The sequence below is a fragment of the Juglans microcarpa x Juglans regia genome, chromosome 5S (assembly GCF_004785595.1).
Source record: "Juglans microcarpa x Juglans regia isolate MS1-56 chromosome 5S, Jm3101_v1.0, whole genome shotgun sequence".
In the NCBI taxonomy this organism is placed as follows: Eukaryota; Viridiplantae; Streptophyta; class Magnoliopsida; order Fagales; family Juglandaceae; genus Juglans; species Juglans microcarpa x Juglans regia.
Genome location: NC_054603.1, coordinates 22,879,542 through 22,892,301, shown reverse-complemented (window position 1 = coordinate 22,892,301; position 12,760 = coordinate 22,879,542). Strand labels below are relative to the sequence as shown.

The following is a 12,760-nucleotide window of genomic DNA, read 5'->3' as shown; positions in this document are numbered from 1 at the left end:
TGCAACAACAGTTTGAGCGGTTGAACTTGGTATTGGATGAAGTGAGGGATAGTATGGATCATCAAGAAGCATTGATTAGAAATATGGAAGGTGGGAGAGATAGGAGACGACGTGAGCCTAGTATTGAGAATGGGTATGAGAATGGAGAGTATGGTGAGGATGAGGAAGACCTAACATCTGAAGTTGGATTGAGTAGACAGAGGAGTTAGGCGTGGAAGAGGACTTAGGGCAAAGCCAGGGGGTCGAGATGGAGTAGATAAAAACCTTGGGAGCATCAAAATGAAAATACCATCATTCCAAGGTAGAACTGACCCTGAAGTTTATTTAGAGTGGGAGAAAAGAATAGAGTAGGTGTTTGATTATCATAATTACTCTGAGGAGAAGAAGGTGAAGTTGGCAGTAATTGAGTTCACTGATTATGCGAGTATTTAGTGGGATCAATTAGTGACCAATAGGAGAAGGAATCTTGAGAGGCTTGTAGAAACTTGAAGAGAGTTGAAAGCTATCATGAGGCGGAGATTTGTACCTAGCCATTACTATAGAGACCTCTACCAAAAACTACAAAATCTTACACAGGGGTCTAGGAGTGTAGACGATTACTATAAGGAGATGAAGGGGGCTATGATTCGGGCTAATGTAGTGGAAGATCGGGAGACCACAATGACAAGATTTTTGAGTGGGTTGAATAGGGAGATAGCCAATGTAGTTGAGTTGCAACATTATGTGAAGGTAGAGGACATGGTACATATGGCTATGAAGGTAGAGAGGAAGTTGAAAAGAAAGGGTACATCAAGGTATACTTTGGTTTCTAGTACTCCTTGGAAACCAAAGTGGGACAAAAATTATCAAACTGTAACAAATGAGAAGACCGAACTACCTAAGGGAAAAGATGAGGGTGAGACTGAAACCTCAAGAAAAATAGAGAACGAGTTGAAAAACAATTGTGAGGCTGAGAGTTCAAAAAAGAGGAGAGTGAAAGAAAAAAGAGAATGAGGCCGAAACATCAAGAGAAAGAGAGAGTGAAAAAGAAAATATAGAGGTGGCTGAGAGTCAAGAAAAAAGAGTGATGCCACAAGAGGAAAAAGAAAGAGAGATTGCAAAGAGAAACAGAGAGACAAAAGTGAGTTTTTATGCTAAGGCAAACTTTTATACTAACAAATTTAACGACTCTTTGCCTAGTGTTGTTGTTTCTTTGTTGCAGGGATATGAGGTCATGATTCCTAGGGGCGTGTTTTGTGGATTGCCACCTATTAGGGAGATAAAGCACTACATTGATTTTGTGCCAGGTGCAACAATTCCTAACCGACCTTTCCTTGAAGAACATGAGCTTTTTACACACTTGAAGGGACAAGGTATGTCGTTGACTATAATGCATGCTAAGTGGGAGGACTGTGTTGAGACTTTTCCTCATGTATTCAAATACACACAAGGTATGGAAAATTTTGTGGTTGATGCTTTAGCAAGAAGGTACGTCTTTATCTTCATTTTAGATGCAAAATTATTAGGACTTGAATATAATAAGGAATTGCATGCTAATGATGATGACTTTGCTAGTGTGTATGGAACATGTGAAAAAGCATCGTTTGGTAAGTTCTATAAATTAGATGGGTACTTGTTTAGAGAGAATAGATTTTGTGTGCCAACTAGTTTTATGCTTAAGTTGCTTGTGTGTGATAGACATGGTGGTTTGTTGGGTAACTTTGGTTTAAGGAAGACTTTCAATATGTTGCGTGAACGTTTGTGGGAGTATCATTTTCCATTCACTGACGTATTGCATGAACGTTTGTGGAAGTATCATTTGTCATTCATTAACGTGTTGCATGAACATTTGTGGAAGTATTACTTGTCATTCATTGAGTTTGCATATAATTGGAGTGGTGTACGGAAAACTTTAGTGTGTTTCATGAACGTTTGTGGGAGTATCATTTGTCATTCATTGAATTGCTACATGGACATTTGCGGGAGTATCATTTGCCCTTATTAGAGTGTGCATATAAAACCTTGCATACTACTATTTCTTATTCTCTATTTGAGGTTGTTTATGGTTTTAATCCACTTACTCATTTACCTTTGATGGCTTTGCTTGTTGATGATAGGAGTAGCTTAGATGAATATTTTCAATTTCTTGTGAAAATTAATTTAAAATACATATGAAGTAGATCTTTCAAGTAAGTATCATGTTTTGCTATTTTCAATGTTACTAACATTTTTCCTTTTAATCCAGGTGGATATTCAAGGTCGAATCCTTTTGAGGAGAGGGGGAATGATGGGAACCAAGGTGGGCCTAGTCTTAAAGATCCTTTGCAACTTCCAGATGGGTCAATTACAAGATCAAGAGCAAAGAAGATCATGGAAGCAATGCAAGGATTGGTGCAATCTACTTGGGAAGAGTCTAGCAAGAGCTGAATATTCAAGATGGGGGCCTATTATGATTATATGATTGAACGCCTTGGACTTGTTTATTTTATTAAAGGGGCTTATTTTATTAGTTATAGGAATTAGTCTAGAATAATTGGACTTGAGGAGGCTTGGCCCACATATGTCTTATTTCTTATGAACTAGGGTTTTTGGGAAGGCCTTGTATTTTGGCCAAGGGCTTATTTGGAAAGTTACATTTTAGGAACTAGGGTTTCAAGGGGTTACTGTAGTGTTATTGTAGCCGATGCACTGTTCATCGCCGTACTGTTCATCCAGGGGCATTTTGGGTAAAAGGTGCATTAATTTGGCTAGGGTTTTAATTAGGTTTTGGTTTAAATACTCTTTGTTGCCTCATTTTAAGAAATTTAATGAATTTGTTCATTGTGAGTTGAGTTTGACTCCTTTTGTCCTTAATTGAACTTATCAAAGGTAAATCACAACCTTTGTGGCGTTCCTCCTTTGTAATCTAGGTTCTTCAACAGGTCTATATTTTAATATAATCTAGGTTCTTGAAACGAATTCTTATCGGGTCTAGATTCTCCATCCATTGACTTGATTTTGGCTTTCTTGGAGAGTTTTCAAATTGACTGTGGGTTCAAGAGATTTCATTCCCGTAGGTTCATATCAACTTCTTCCCACACTGTCAACAGAAAGTAAACACTTGAGTCCAAATTTTAGTTTCACAGCATCTAAGTTCATCTTTTGCAATTTTGTTTCCATAAGAAACAAAATTGATGGGAACCAAGATGGGCCTAGTCTTAAAGATCTTTTGCAACTTCCAGATGAGCCAAGAAGATTAATGAGACAATGAAAGGATTGATGCAATCCACTTGGGACGAGTTTAGCAAGAGCCCAACATTCAAGATGGGCTTGAAGGATGGAAATCAAGTTTTGATTAATATGATAAGCTATAGAAGATGGCAACAACATGACTTAAAGGCTTTAAAAGGCTTTCAACTTATTTGATTCATTTAAAGGGCTTATTTTATTAGTTTACAATAATTGAGTTTATTATGTGAAGGACTTAAGGGGGGCCTATGCAAGGGCATGTTGGAAAAGTTATTATTTTATTGAACTAGGGTTATTGTTAGTATTGTAGCCGAGTTACTGTAGCAACGTACTGTAGCCGCGGCACTGTTCACTCAGGGGTATTTTTGGAAGTTGGGGTATTATTTTGGCTAGGGTTTTAATTAGGTTTGGTTTAAATACTATATGTGACCTCATGTTAAGAAGTTTTATGAAATTTGATGAATTTATTCATTGTGAGTTGAGTTTTACTCATCTTATTCTTGATAGAACTTTTGAACTTATCAAAGGTAAATCACAACCTTTGTGGCGTTCCTCGTTTGTAATCTCTTGAGACGGGTTCTTCAATAGGTCTAGATTTTAATATAATCTAGGTTCTTGAAACGAGTTCTCATCAGGTCTAGATTTTCCATCCATTGACTTGATTTTGGCTTTCTTAGAGAGTTTTCAAATTAATTGTGGATTCAAGGAATTTCTATTCCCTTGAGTTTTCAATTGATTTTGACTTGATTTTGGCTTACTTGTCTTATAGTTTAGGTGCTTTAGCTGTTTTTGGTTTTATTGCTTGTTGCTTTGTTTGGTTCAATAATACCGCTTATCCTAGTGAGTTTTACGGGCCCACTAGACCAGAAGCTTCTCAAGCTCAAGCATTTACTGTGACTCGATTGGTGAAATAGTATCTCTCTCCAAAAAAGCATGTTTTTTTTTTACCGCCGCACAAAGAAAATATTTTGTTGCGAATGAACAAGATATTGAGGAATTGTCCATACGTAAAATCATAATTATTGACACGGGCCTTTTCCACATAAAAAGGGAATCTTTTGTTACAATCGAAGCATAAGTGAACCACAAGAATCCTTAGTTAGAATGGGATTCCAACTCAGCACTTTTTGAGATTTTGAGAAGAGTTGCTCTTTGGAGAGCACAGTATGATGAAAGTTGTAATTATCAAGTACTAATTCTTTTGGTTCTGCCTCCCTGTTGAGCACAAGTAAATCCTCACTTTGAAGCTGGCCTACATTGCTTTCTGCTTTATCCTCTTCTATTGGATGATGCTTCAACAATTCCTGACTTGACTCCATCTCAACCAACTGAATTTCTTTTTGAGCTAGTTTTTCCCCTTTATTACATGACCCTGTCTTTATAAAAGAAGGAAAGGATGGACCTGAGGTGCTGCCATAGCTAGAAACTGCAGTAGAGCTTGAAGCATGCAACCATGATCCATATTGTTGCAAATTGTAATCCTTTGTGTCTTCCGTGTGTTTATGTTTCCCTATACATCCTTGCACACCATGCATAATAGCTCCACATTTAAAACAAAACCTAGGTAGCCTTTTATATCTAAAAGGAATAAAACTTTTCTATCCCATCAGCTCCATAATTTTCCCTCTTATTAAATGTTTAATTAAATCAACCTCAACTTGCACTCTAATCCATTTTCCCAGCAATTCTCATCATAATCAGCCTCCACCTCGATAACTTTACCAATAGTGGATCCAATCCTACCTCCAATTTCCTTATTCATGCATCCAAGAGGTAGATTAAGAAGTTGAACCCACAAGGTAGTGGAATTAAAATTCATATCAGCTGGTGGAGTAACACCATCGAATTTTTTTATGCAAACCAGATTAGTATCAAATAACCAAGGCTGACCTCCCCAGATTTTATTCAAATCTTCCTCAGTTTGGAATTCAAACACATAAAGATTGTCTCCTACCTCATGAATTTTCACTCCAACACAGGATTTCCACACTTTTAACATCGTGTTCTTGAACGCATCCTTATTAATCTTTTTATCAGCTATTACTTTTCCCCCCAGACACAACCTCCCTTTCCTCATATTATTCTCGATGTCATGGTCAGTGATTACAATTTCATACCTTTCCTCTTTAGTTAAGGAAAACTTACTCCATAATTCTGAAAGTTCCTCATCCATTTGAACCAAAGCTTCAAACCAGAAGTAAAGCAACGCATACAACTGAGTTATCAGAAAAATTTAAGCAGGTAAAAAACTTGCCCTAGGCAAAGATCCCTTCCACCGAAAGTGAAGGACCTCACTAGAAAGTTTTCGAGTCGAGAGGAAGACTATTCCAAAATGTATTCCAACGCATGGCTTAACTAACTGGCAATGCAACACTTCATTCTTCTTATCATTAGACGGCACCGTTTTCTCAGCAAGCTCCACGACACCGTTTTGTATTAGGTTCCTAAAGGATTGCTAGAAAATGGCGAAAAAAAAAGAAGAAGAAGAAGAAGAAAGAAGAGAAAAGAGGGAAGACTTACTCTTTTGCATCTTTTGGAGGATGAGTGAATAGAGGAGCTAAATGCTTAAGAAATGAAGCCCAGCCCCACTTTTGAATCCGGTCTAAAGTTTCTTCTCATTTCTGTCTTTATGTATGTTGATACTTGTTTGGAATGTAAGGAAGATCTCGTTCCTAGTCGGACTATGAAAATTTTTCTTTTGAGACCCAGATAGCCCCAAAGTTTTTCTACCAGTTCTATTATTTTTCTTCTTGTCTGAAGGGGTTAACGTTTATATGCTCTCTCATGTTAACGTCTATTACTAAAATCAACTAAGTATGGTTTTAAGACTGTTATTTTAGAATATAATTATATATATAATCATTTTTATATATAATTTATCAACTATTCCGAATTCGTACACCGAAATCTTTCATTCCATTACCGAAATTCAAAACTTTTTAAAACTCAGGTCTAGATTGCTTCGTATCACAAGTGATCTCAATCTTTTGTGCCCCTCTCTCAACAAGGGTATGGTTCAGTACCTCCTAAAATATAAAATCCTATATTCCTGAACCTTTAACAAGCCCAAACTAGCATTCATGAGTCTACCACAATGCAGTCACACAAGATGTAGGATGTTACCGTAGTTCTTCAGGTAAGTACGGAGTAGATAAATAGATTGGTTATGTATAAATGGTTTGATCCATGTCGGGCTTTACGGTCTACCAAACGCACATCATATTTCAAAAGAGTTGGGCGCCATTGCAGTGATGTAAAATAAAACGAACAGATAGAAAGCATACATATATTCAAATGCACAAACTGTCAAATGACGTTTCTTCAATTCTCATCCCCTGAAACACAGCAGTTTGGTGCCTTTGAAAGATAATGGAGGCAGAGCCCAAAATTACAACATTTTTTAAAAAATAAAATAAAATCAATTGCTCTCAAGAGAATATTAGGCCCAAGAAATATTTCATCACAGTTATTCAAACAAAGCAGGAATTTCTTTCCTTTTCTTGCCCAATTGAAGTAAATAAGTGATGTATTTGGAGGTTCAACCTCCCAAATCTCTTATGACTCACTTAGCACTGGCAAGCTGGGTGCGGAGGAGCTTGGCAGCGGCAACCATGTTTTTGAGAGCAGGCTTAACCTCAGAATACTTGCGAGTCTTGAGTCCACAGTCAGGGTTAACCCACAAGATGTTTGTCTCGAGCACAGCAAGCATCTTGTTAATACGGTCAGCAATCTCCTCAGTTGATGGTATTCTGGGGGAGTGGATGTCATAGACACCAGGGCCAATACCAGCACCATACTTGACTCCTTCACGGAAGACCGACAGGAGCTTCTCATCAGAACGGGAGTTCTCAATGGTGATCACATCAGCATCCATGTCAATAATTGAGTGGATGATGTCATTGAAGTTAGAGTAGCACATGTGGGTGTGAATCTGTTGTTGAAAGATTAAAAAATAATAATTGAAGCAACCATAATGAAACAAAAAGCTAAACAGTGATGTCTGAACGAAGGAGAAAGAGATAAACCTGGGTAGTATCCTTGACACCACAGTTGGTGATCCTGAAGGAGTGAACAGCCCATTCCAAGTAGTAAGCTTGCTCAGACTTCCTTAGGGGCAGCCCTTCTCTTAAAGCAGCCTCATCGATTTGGATAACATTAATACCAGCTTTCTCAAGATCCTCCACTTCATTTTTTATGGCCAAGGCTATCTGATAGCAAGTCTCATATCTGGGAAGAGGAATACGTATCATGTTAGAAAATTGGGGCTAGAAACCATCAACAGGAATAGTTTGCCACTTTTTTTTTTCTTTATTATCTGTTTAGTTCTTTTACACTTTCAAATAATGGATCAAGGTCATTCATACCTTGGCTGGTCATTTCGAACAAAGGACCAGTTAAGAATGGTAACAGGTCCAGTAAGCATTCCTTTCATTGGGCGAGCAGTCATGCTCTGAGCTGTAGAGGACCAGAAGACAGTCATTGGCTTGGGGCGGCTCACATCACCGTAGATGATGGGTGGCTTCACACAACGAGATCCATAAGATTGCACCCACCCATTGACAGTAAAGGCAAAACCTGACAACTGCTCTCCGAAGTACTCAACCATGTCGTTCCTCTGTGAGGAGTTTCTTTCCACAATTAGTTAAGAACATTCTCCATGATTAGGAGCAACACGTTAGATATCCTATATCTTTTTGTTCTATATTATTTAATAGGTAAGAAACCACGGAGAACAAAAAGGTAACCCAGTCATACACATTGCTCTTCAAAATTTTAATTGGAAATATTACATTTAGCACCTAGAACTACCATTGTATTTTCATTTGCATCTCTAATTAGAAAAACCAGCAATTGACATCCTAAACTACCAAGATTTTACAATGTACAGTCTCGGTTAGGGCTCAACCACAGTTAAGATTGATGAAAAATAGAACACGTGACACAATCTTTAGAGTCAAAGTTTGACAGAATGTGAAAATTGTCGAGATTTGGTAGCGTAGGATGTGAATTGAAACTTTTAGAAGTTTAGGGTGCATAATCCAAAAAAGATAGCAATTTACAGTTTATGGTGTGATTTCCTCACTTTAGTTCATAAGAATGCATGAGATATTTCATACTTTTTTCTTTAAATAGATTGTGCTATTATAGGAAATCTCACCTCAGGCTCTCCATGAACCAGAACATCAATGTCAAGGTCTTCTTGGAGCTTGACAACTTTGCTAATTTCCTCCTTAATGGCCTTAACATACGTATCCTCAGAGATCCTAAGGAACATAGATCAGGACATACATTATTTAAACAATCAAAACCTCATGTTGTAATTAAAACAAGGAGATGCCAGCTTGACTAACTTCTTGGCCTTGTACTCACGGCGCACCCTCCTGAGTTCAATGGTCTGAGGGAAGGAACCAATTGTGGTGGTTGGGAGAATTGGAAGGTTGAGATTCTTCTGCTGGGCATCGAGTCTGGTACTCACATTTGTAGCACGGCGGTGGTCAGAACCCTTCAAAGCAGCAGCCTGATAAAGCAAGGAATCAAGACATCATTAATTGCAGAGACATGCAACATAGACTCACAATGCAGAAAAACAAAAAACGAAGTACTCACAGCTTTCTGAACAGCCTCATTAGTCACTCTAGGGGAGGACTTTCTTGATGCTTGAGCTGCAGCATTAGAGGAGAAGAATGCCTGAAAACAAAGCCACAAACATTCTTATCAACAATAGCAAAAATTAACAAACAAACTCAGAGCCAAGTTGCCTTCAATGTGGTTGATGTTCGATATTTCTTTCAGAATTACAAACAAAAAGTTTCATTAAATTATCAAAAGATATATTCGTTATTTAACCAACGTCTCTTCTAACTTCAAAAGATTTTTAACACTGCTAATTAAACCATGTTGTATCTACATGATTAATATGGACTGAATCACCGCAATGGGATTTTGTACTTTCAGTGGAAACACAAACAAAGGGAGGCTACCTCATCCTTCTGACCAGCCAATGCCTTGGCCAATGCATTCACTTCAACAACTTTCTGTGCTGCAAAAGCAAGCCATGATTTGATCTCTTTGTCAAGCTTGGTCTCATTAACTAGATCAACAGCAGTGTGGAGAAGCGAGCACGAGGTAGAAACCACAAGCTTATCTGCGCAAACCAAAAAAAAAAGAACATGATAAATTTATTTAATGGTAACATTTTTCACCATGAGTAAAAAAATTGAGTAAAAGATTAGTACCTTTGCCCACAATGCCCTCAAGAGCCTGCAATGTACCAAAAGAAGCAGCAAGATCATTAGCCCAGATGTTCCTTCCATCAACGACTCCAGCAAAGAGGTATTTACCCTTGGGGAATCCACCCTTGATCAAATCAAGAGTATTAGCCCCACGAATGAGATCAAATCCATAGGCAGAGACACCCTTCAAAGCAGTGAGTGTCTTGTATGCCTCAGAGGGAACATCAGCAAAGTAGGTCTCAATGAGCACATTCAAGCCAGATAAAGATGATTCTAATTCAGCGTAGGCATCAGTGAATGTTTGCAATTTGTGAGAGTCAAGATCCATCACAAGGGTGGGTTCATCAAACTGAATCCAGGAAGCACCAGCTGCTTTAAGCTCAGTGACCACTTCCCTGGAGATTTATCCATTGATACAAAAGAAAATTTTTAAATTTAAATCAATCTAGATCTAGTAACCAAAAAATAAAATACTATTGTTTTCACATCATACTTGTAAATAGGAAGGATTTTGCCAAGAAGGGAGAGAAGGGGGAAGGTCTTCTCAACACCCTTTGCAGGCTTAGACAGCAACAAGTAGGACATAGGCCCGATGAGAACTGGAACAGTATCTACACCAAGCTACATGGATATAAAAGAGAGAGAAACTCAATTTTGACATATATTAGAAAAGGAACATTAAAAACAAAGGAACTTGTAATTGCTAACATGGACTCCTACTATCGGAGGACAAATGATCAGAAGCAATCACAAGCTTATATTGCTAGGTCTAGTGCATATTTGTTATATATTATTTTGATCAGTGATTCAATAGCTTATTTCTTATATATTCTTACATATATATATATATATATATAAATTAATAGCTTAAAGTCATTATGCAGGAATGAAGTTATACAATAGTCCATTGGGTCCAATAGAATTAATAAATCCCCTTCTAAAACCCCTCCCTACATCCACCCCAAGAAAAGAAAGAGAAAAAAGAGAGAACATTAACAAGAAATGAACTTGTAATTGCTGTCATGGGTTCCTTCTATTTAAGGAGGATAAATGATAAGAAGCAATCGCGTGCCTAAATCGCTAGGTCTAGCTCCTACTTCTTATATCTGCAAAAGAAATAATACCTATTTTATACATCTAATTATAAGAAGCAATCAGCCCACTGTCAACATATTTGCAAAAGAAAACCGCTACTGCTGCTAAATTTTCCATAGAAAAGGTTGCTACATTTACAGTCCTGATATCTTAATTATGTGCTAGAAAATACTTATTTTGCATGCCTAATTAATCATCTACCATTACAAATTAAATAAAGAACTAAAATATAAACATACAGCTTTGGCTTCCTTGAATTCCTCCACTGCCTTGTGTGAAGCATAAGAGAACTTCACATCAGGTCCCAATTCAGGGACAATAAAATGGCTGCATCAACAAATTAACAACAGTTCAACACAGAAACAAAACAAACAATAACAATACTTGAAATATTTTCCTCACAAGGCATCTAAAAAACGCCAACACTTACTAGTTGGTGTCAAACCACTTGGTCATTTCCATAGCAGGTACAGATGCATTTCCTCTGGCCATAGAGAAATAGATGTCAAATCCAATCTCACCTCCATTCCAGTTGTACCTAGGTGGAACAGCACCGAGCATTGCAGTGGTGTCGAGCACCTGATCATAGTACGAGAAAGTGTTGCTCGGGATGTGCTTTATCCCAGCATCAGCCATCTGCTTCCAGATGGACGATCTGAGATCAGCCGCAACCTTTTTCAAATCCTCGGCACTGCTTTTCCCATCCCAAAATGATTCCAAGGCAAACTTTAGCTCTCTCTTGGGGCCCATGCGAGGGTATCCAACAATGTGCGAAGCCATTGCTCTAGATCATAAATCAAGACCACGAAGAAGTTTCAGTCCCATTGATCCAAACTACTGGTAGATAATGAGATGCATGCACAGTGATAGATTCATATAAAATGCCCCAGTGAAACTTAAAACTATCGATTAGACGGTAAGGTTTGAACTATAATTCAAAGAGATAAAAACTTCCAAAATCAAAGAACTTAATAAAGAAAAGTGATAGATCAATAATTTTAAATTTAGATCTGTGATGCGTTGGCCTCGAGGAGATACAGGAATTTCTAGTTTGTGTGCTTCACAACAGATTCCATATGCTTCCTCCGCAAAATAATTTGCATTATGTTCACCAAAATCAGATATGCAATTCGGAAGCTCACAAAGTAGTTGTTTGGGAAAAATCAACCCAATGCACTGCAGATAGGCATGCAAAGCATTTGGAATCTAAGGCTCAACTAAGTACAGAATGTGAATTGTTGGCAACTCAATCATGTAAAGCTAAAGAACACAGATCTAAGACAGAAGCAGAGCACCTACTCTGAAACTGGAAACCAGAGCACGTAAAATGCAAATGACTCAATAATCTTAAAAACCCAGAAGCTATTCCCGACCAGATCTATTGTAAAAAGCAATGACCCGGTATTAGATCTACAAGTAACACAACCAGCAAGCACTAGATCCGTGATCCAACATGCACAGTAAACAGCCACCGACGCAACATATGAAAATGAATCCAAGAGTTATTCACCCACGAATAAAAGAACACATAATTCGTCACGTTCTCTATCGTTCAAGGCGTCAGAACCATTCTTAACAAAAAGTTCAAAATGGAACGTAACCAGTTTTTGTAATAAATCAATGACGCACCAACAGATCTCGGTGAGGAAAACGGGATTTTGAAAGAGACCAAAGAGAAGGACCAAGAAAAACTCCTAGATGAGTTCTTACGACGTCACCTTTATACTGAAGAAAGATTGAGCTAAGGAAGTAGAACGGGATGAAATATGAATGAGAGGGTTACAGTGAAAACAAAAAAAAAAAACAAAAACAAAAAAAGCAGATGCTTGCATGGGTAATGAAAGACTGCGAGCGACGAGAGGAGCATCGTACCTCTCGGAAGAAGAATCGTTTGAGTGCGAGAGACTGGCTCTTGGTTCTCGGTTAAAACGAAAGGTGAGGGAAGAGACCGAGTACTCTTGGAGCAGAGAACAGCGCGAGTTCCAAGGAGATGCATTCGTCAGAATTTATAGCCGAAATGGCTTAGATCTGGTGGGAGTGGGGCCGTGCTGGCTATGGTCCCATGTTGGGTGGAAAATTATGACGTATTCCGAATATGCGCTTATTTCATTTTAAACAATTTTATTATTTTTATTTATATTTACGAACTCAACGTAGAATGACGTATTACGAAAGTGTAAAGATATATACATAATATATTATATAATAATATTATAAAATAAAAA

General features: G+C 37.8%; 1 protein-coding gene across 2 annotated transcripts; it reads right to left on the bottom strand.

Moving 5' to 3' along the window:
* Positions 1–6,511: 6,511 nt before the first annotated feature.
* Positions 6,512–12,559, bottom strand: LOC121267455 (5-methyltetrahydropteroyltriglutamate--homocysteine methyltransferase). Of its 2 annotated transcripts, none has more exons than XM_041171312.1 (12): positions 12,408–12,559; positions 10,966–11,319; positions 10,775–10,862; positions 9,934–10,061; positions 9,444–9,835; positions 9,189–9,352; positions 8,815–8,895; positions 8,559–8,725; positions 8,366–8,471; positions 7,572–7,822; positions 7,233–7,434; positions 6,512–7,138 (listed from the first exon to the last, which is right to left on the bottom strand). In XM_041171312.1, exons 2-12 carry the CDS (start codon positions 11,313–11,315, stop codon positions 6,770–6,772), a joined length of 2,298 nt encoding a protein of 765 aa, XP_041027246.1. In that variant the 5' UTR covers positions 11,316–11,319; positions 12,408–12,559; the 3' UTR covers positions 6,512–6,769. The 2 variants fall into 2 exon arrangements, with proteins under 2 accessions (XP_041027246.1, XP_041027247.1); XM_041171313.1 differs by lacking the exon at positions 12,408–12,559 and adding an exon at positions 11,835–12,222.
* Between the last annotated feature and the right edge of the window lie 201 nt (positions 12,560–12,760).

Excerpts from the sequence above, each read along its gene's own strand:
- LOC121267455 (XM_041171312.1), bottom strand. The coding sequence starts at position 11,315 with ATGGCTTCGCACATTGTTGGATACCCTCGCATGGGCCCCAAGAGAGAG. Across the intron at positions 8,726-8,814 it reads ATGAGGCTGTTCAGAAAGCT|GCTGCTGCTTTGAAGGGTTC; the intron begins GTGAGTACTTCG and ends TTGCTTTATCAG. Across the intron at positions 7,435-7,571 it reads GTTCGAAATGACCAGCCAAG|ATATGAGACTTGCTATCAGA; the intron begins GTATGAATGACC and ends TCCTCTTCCCAG.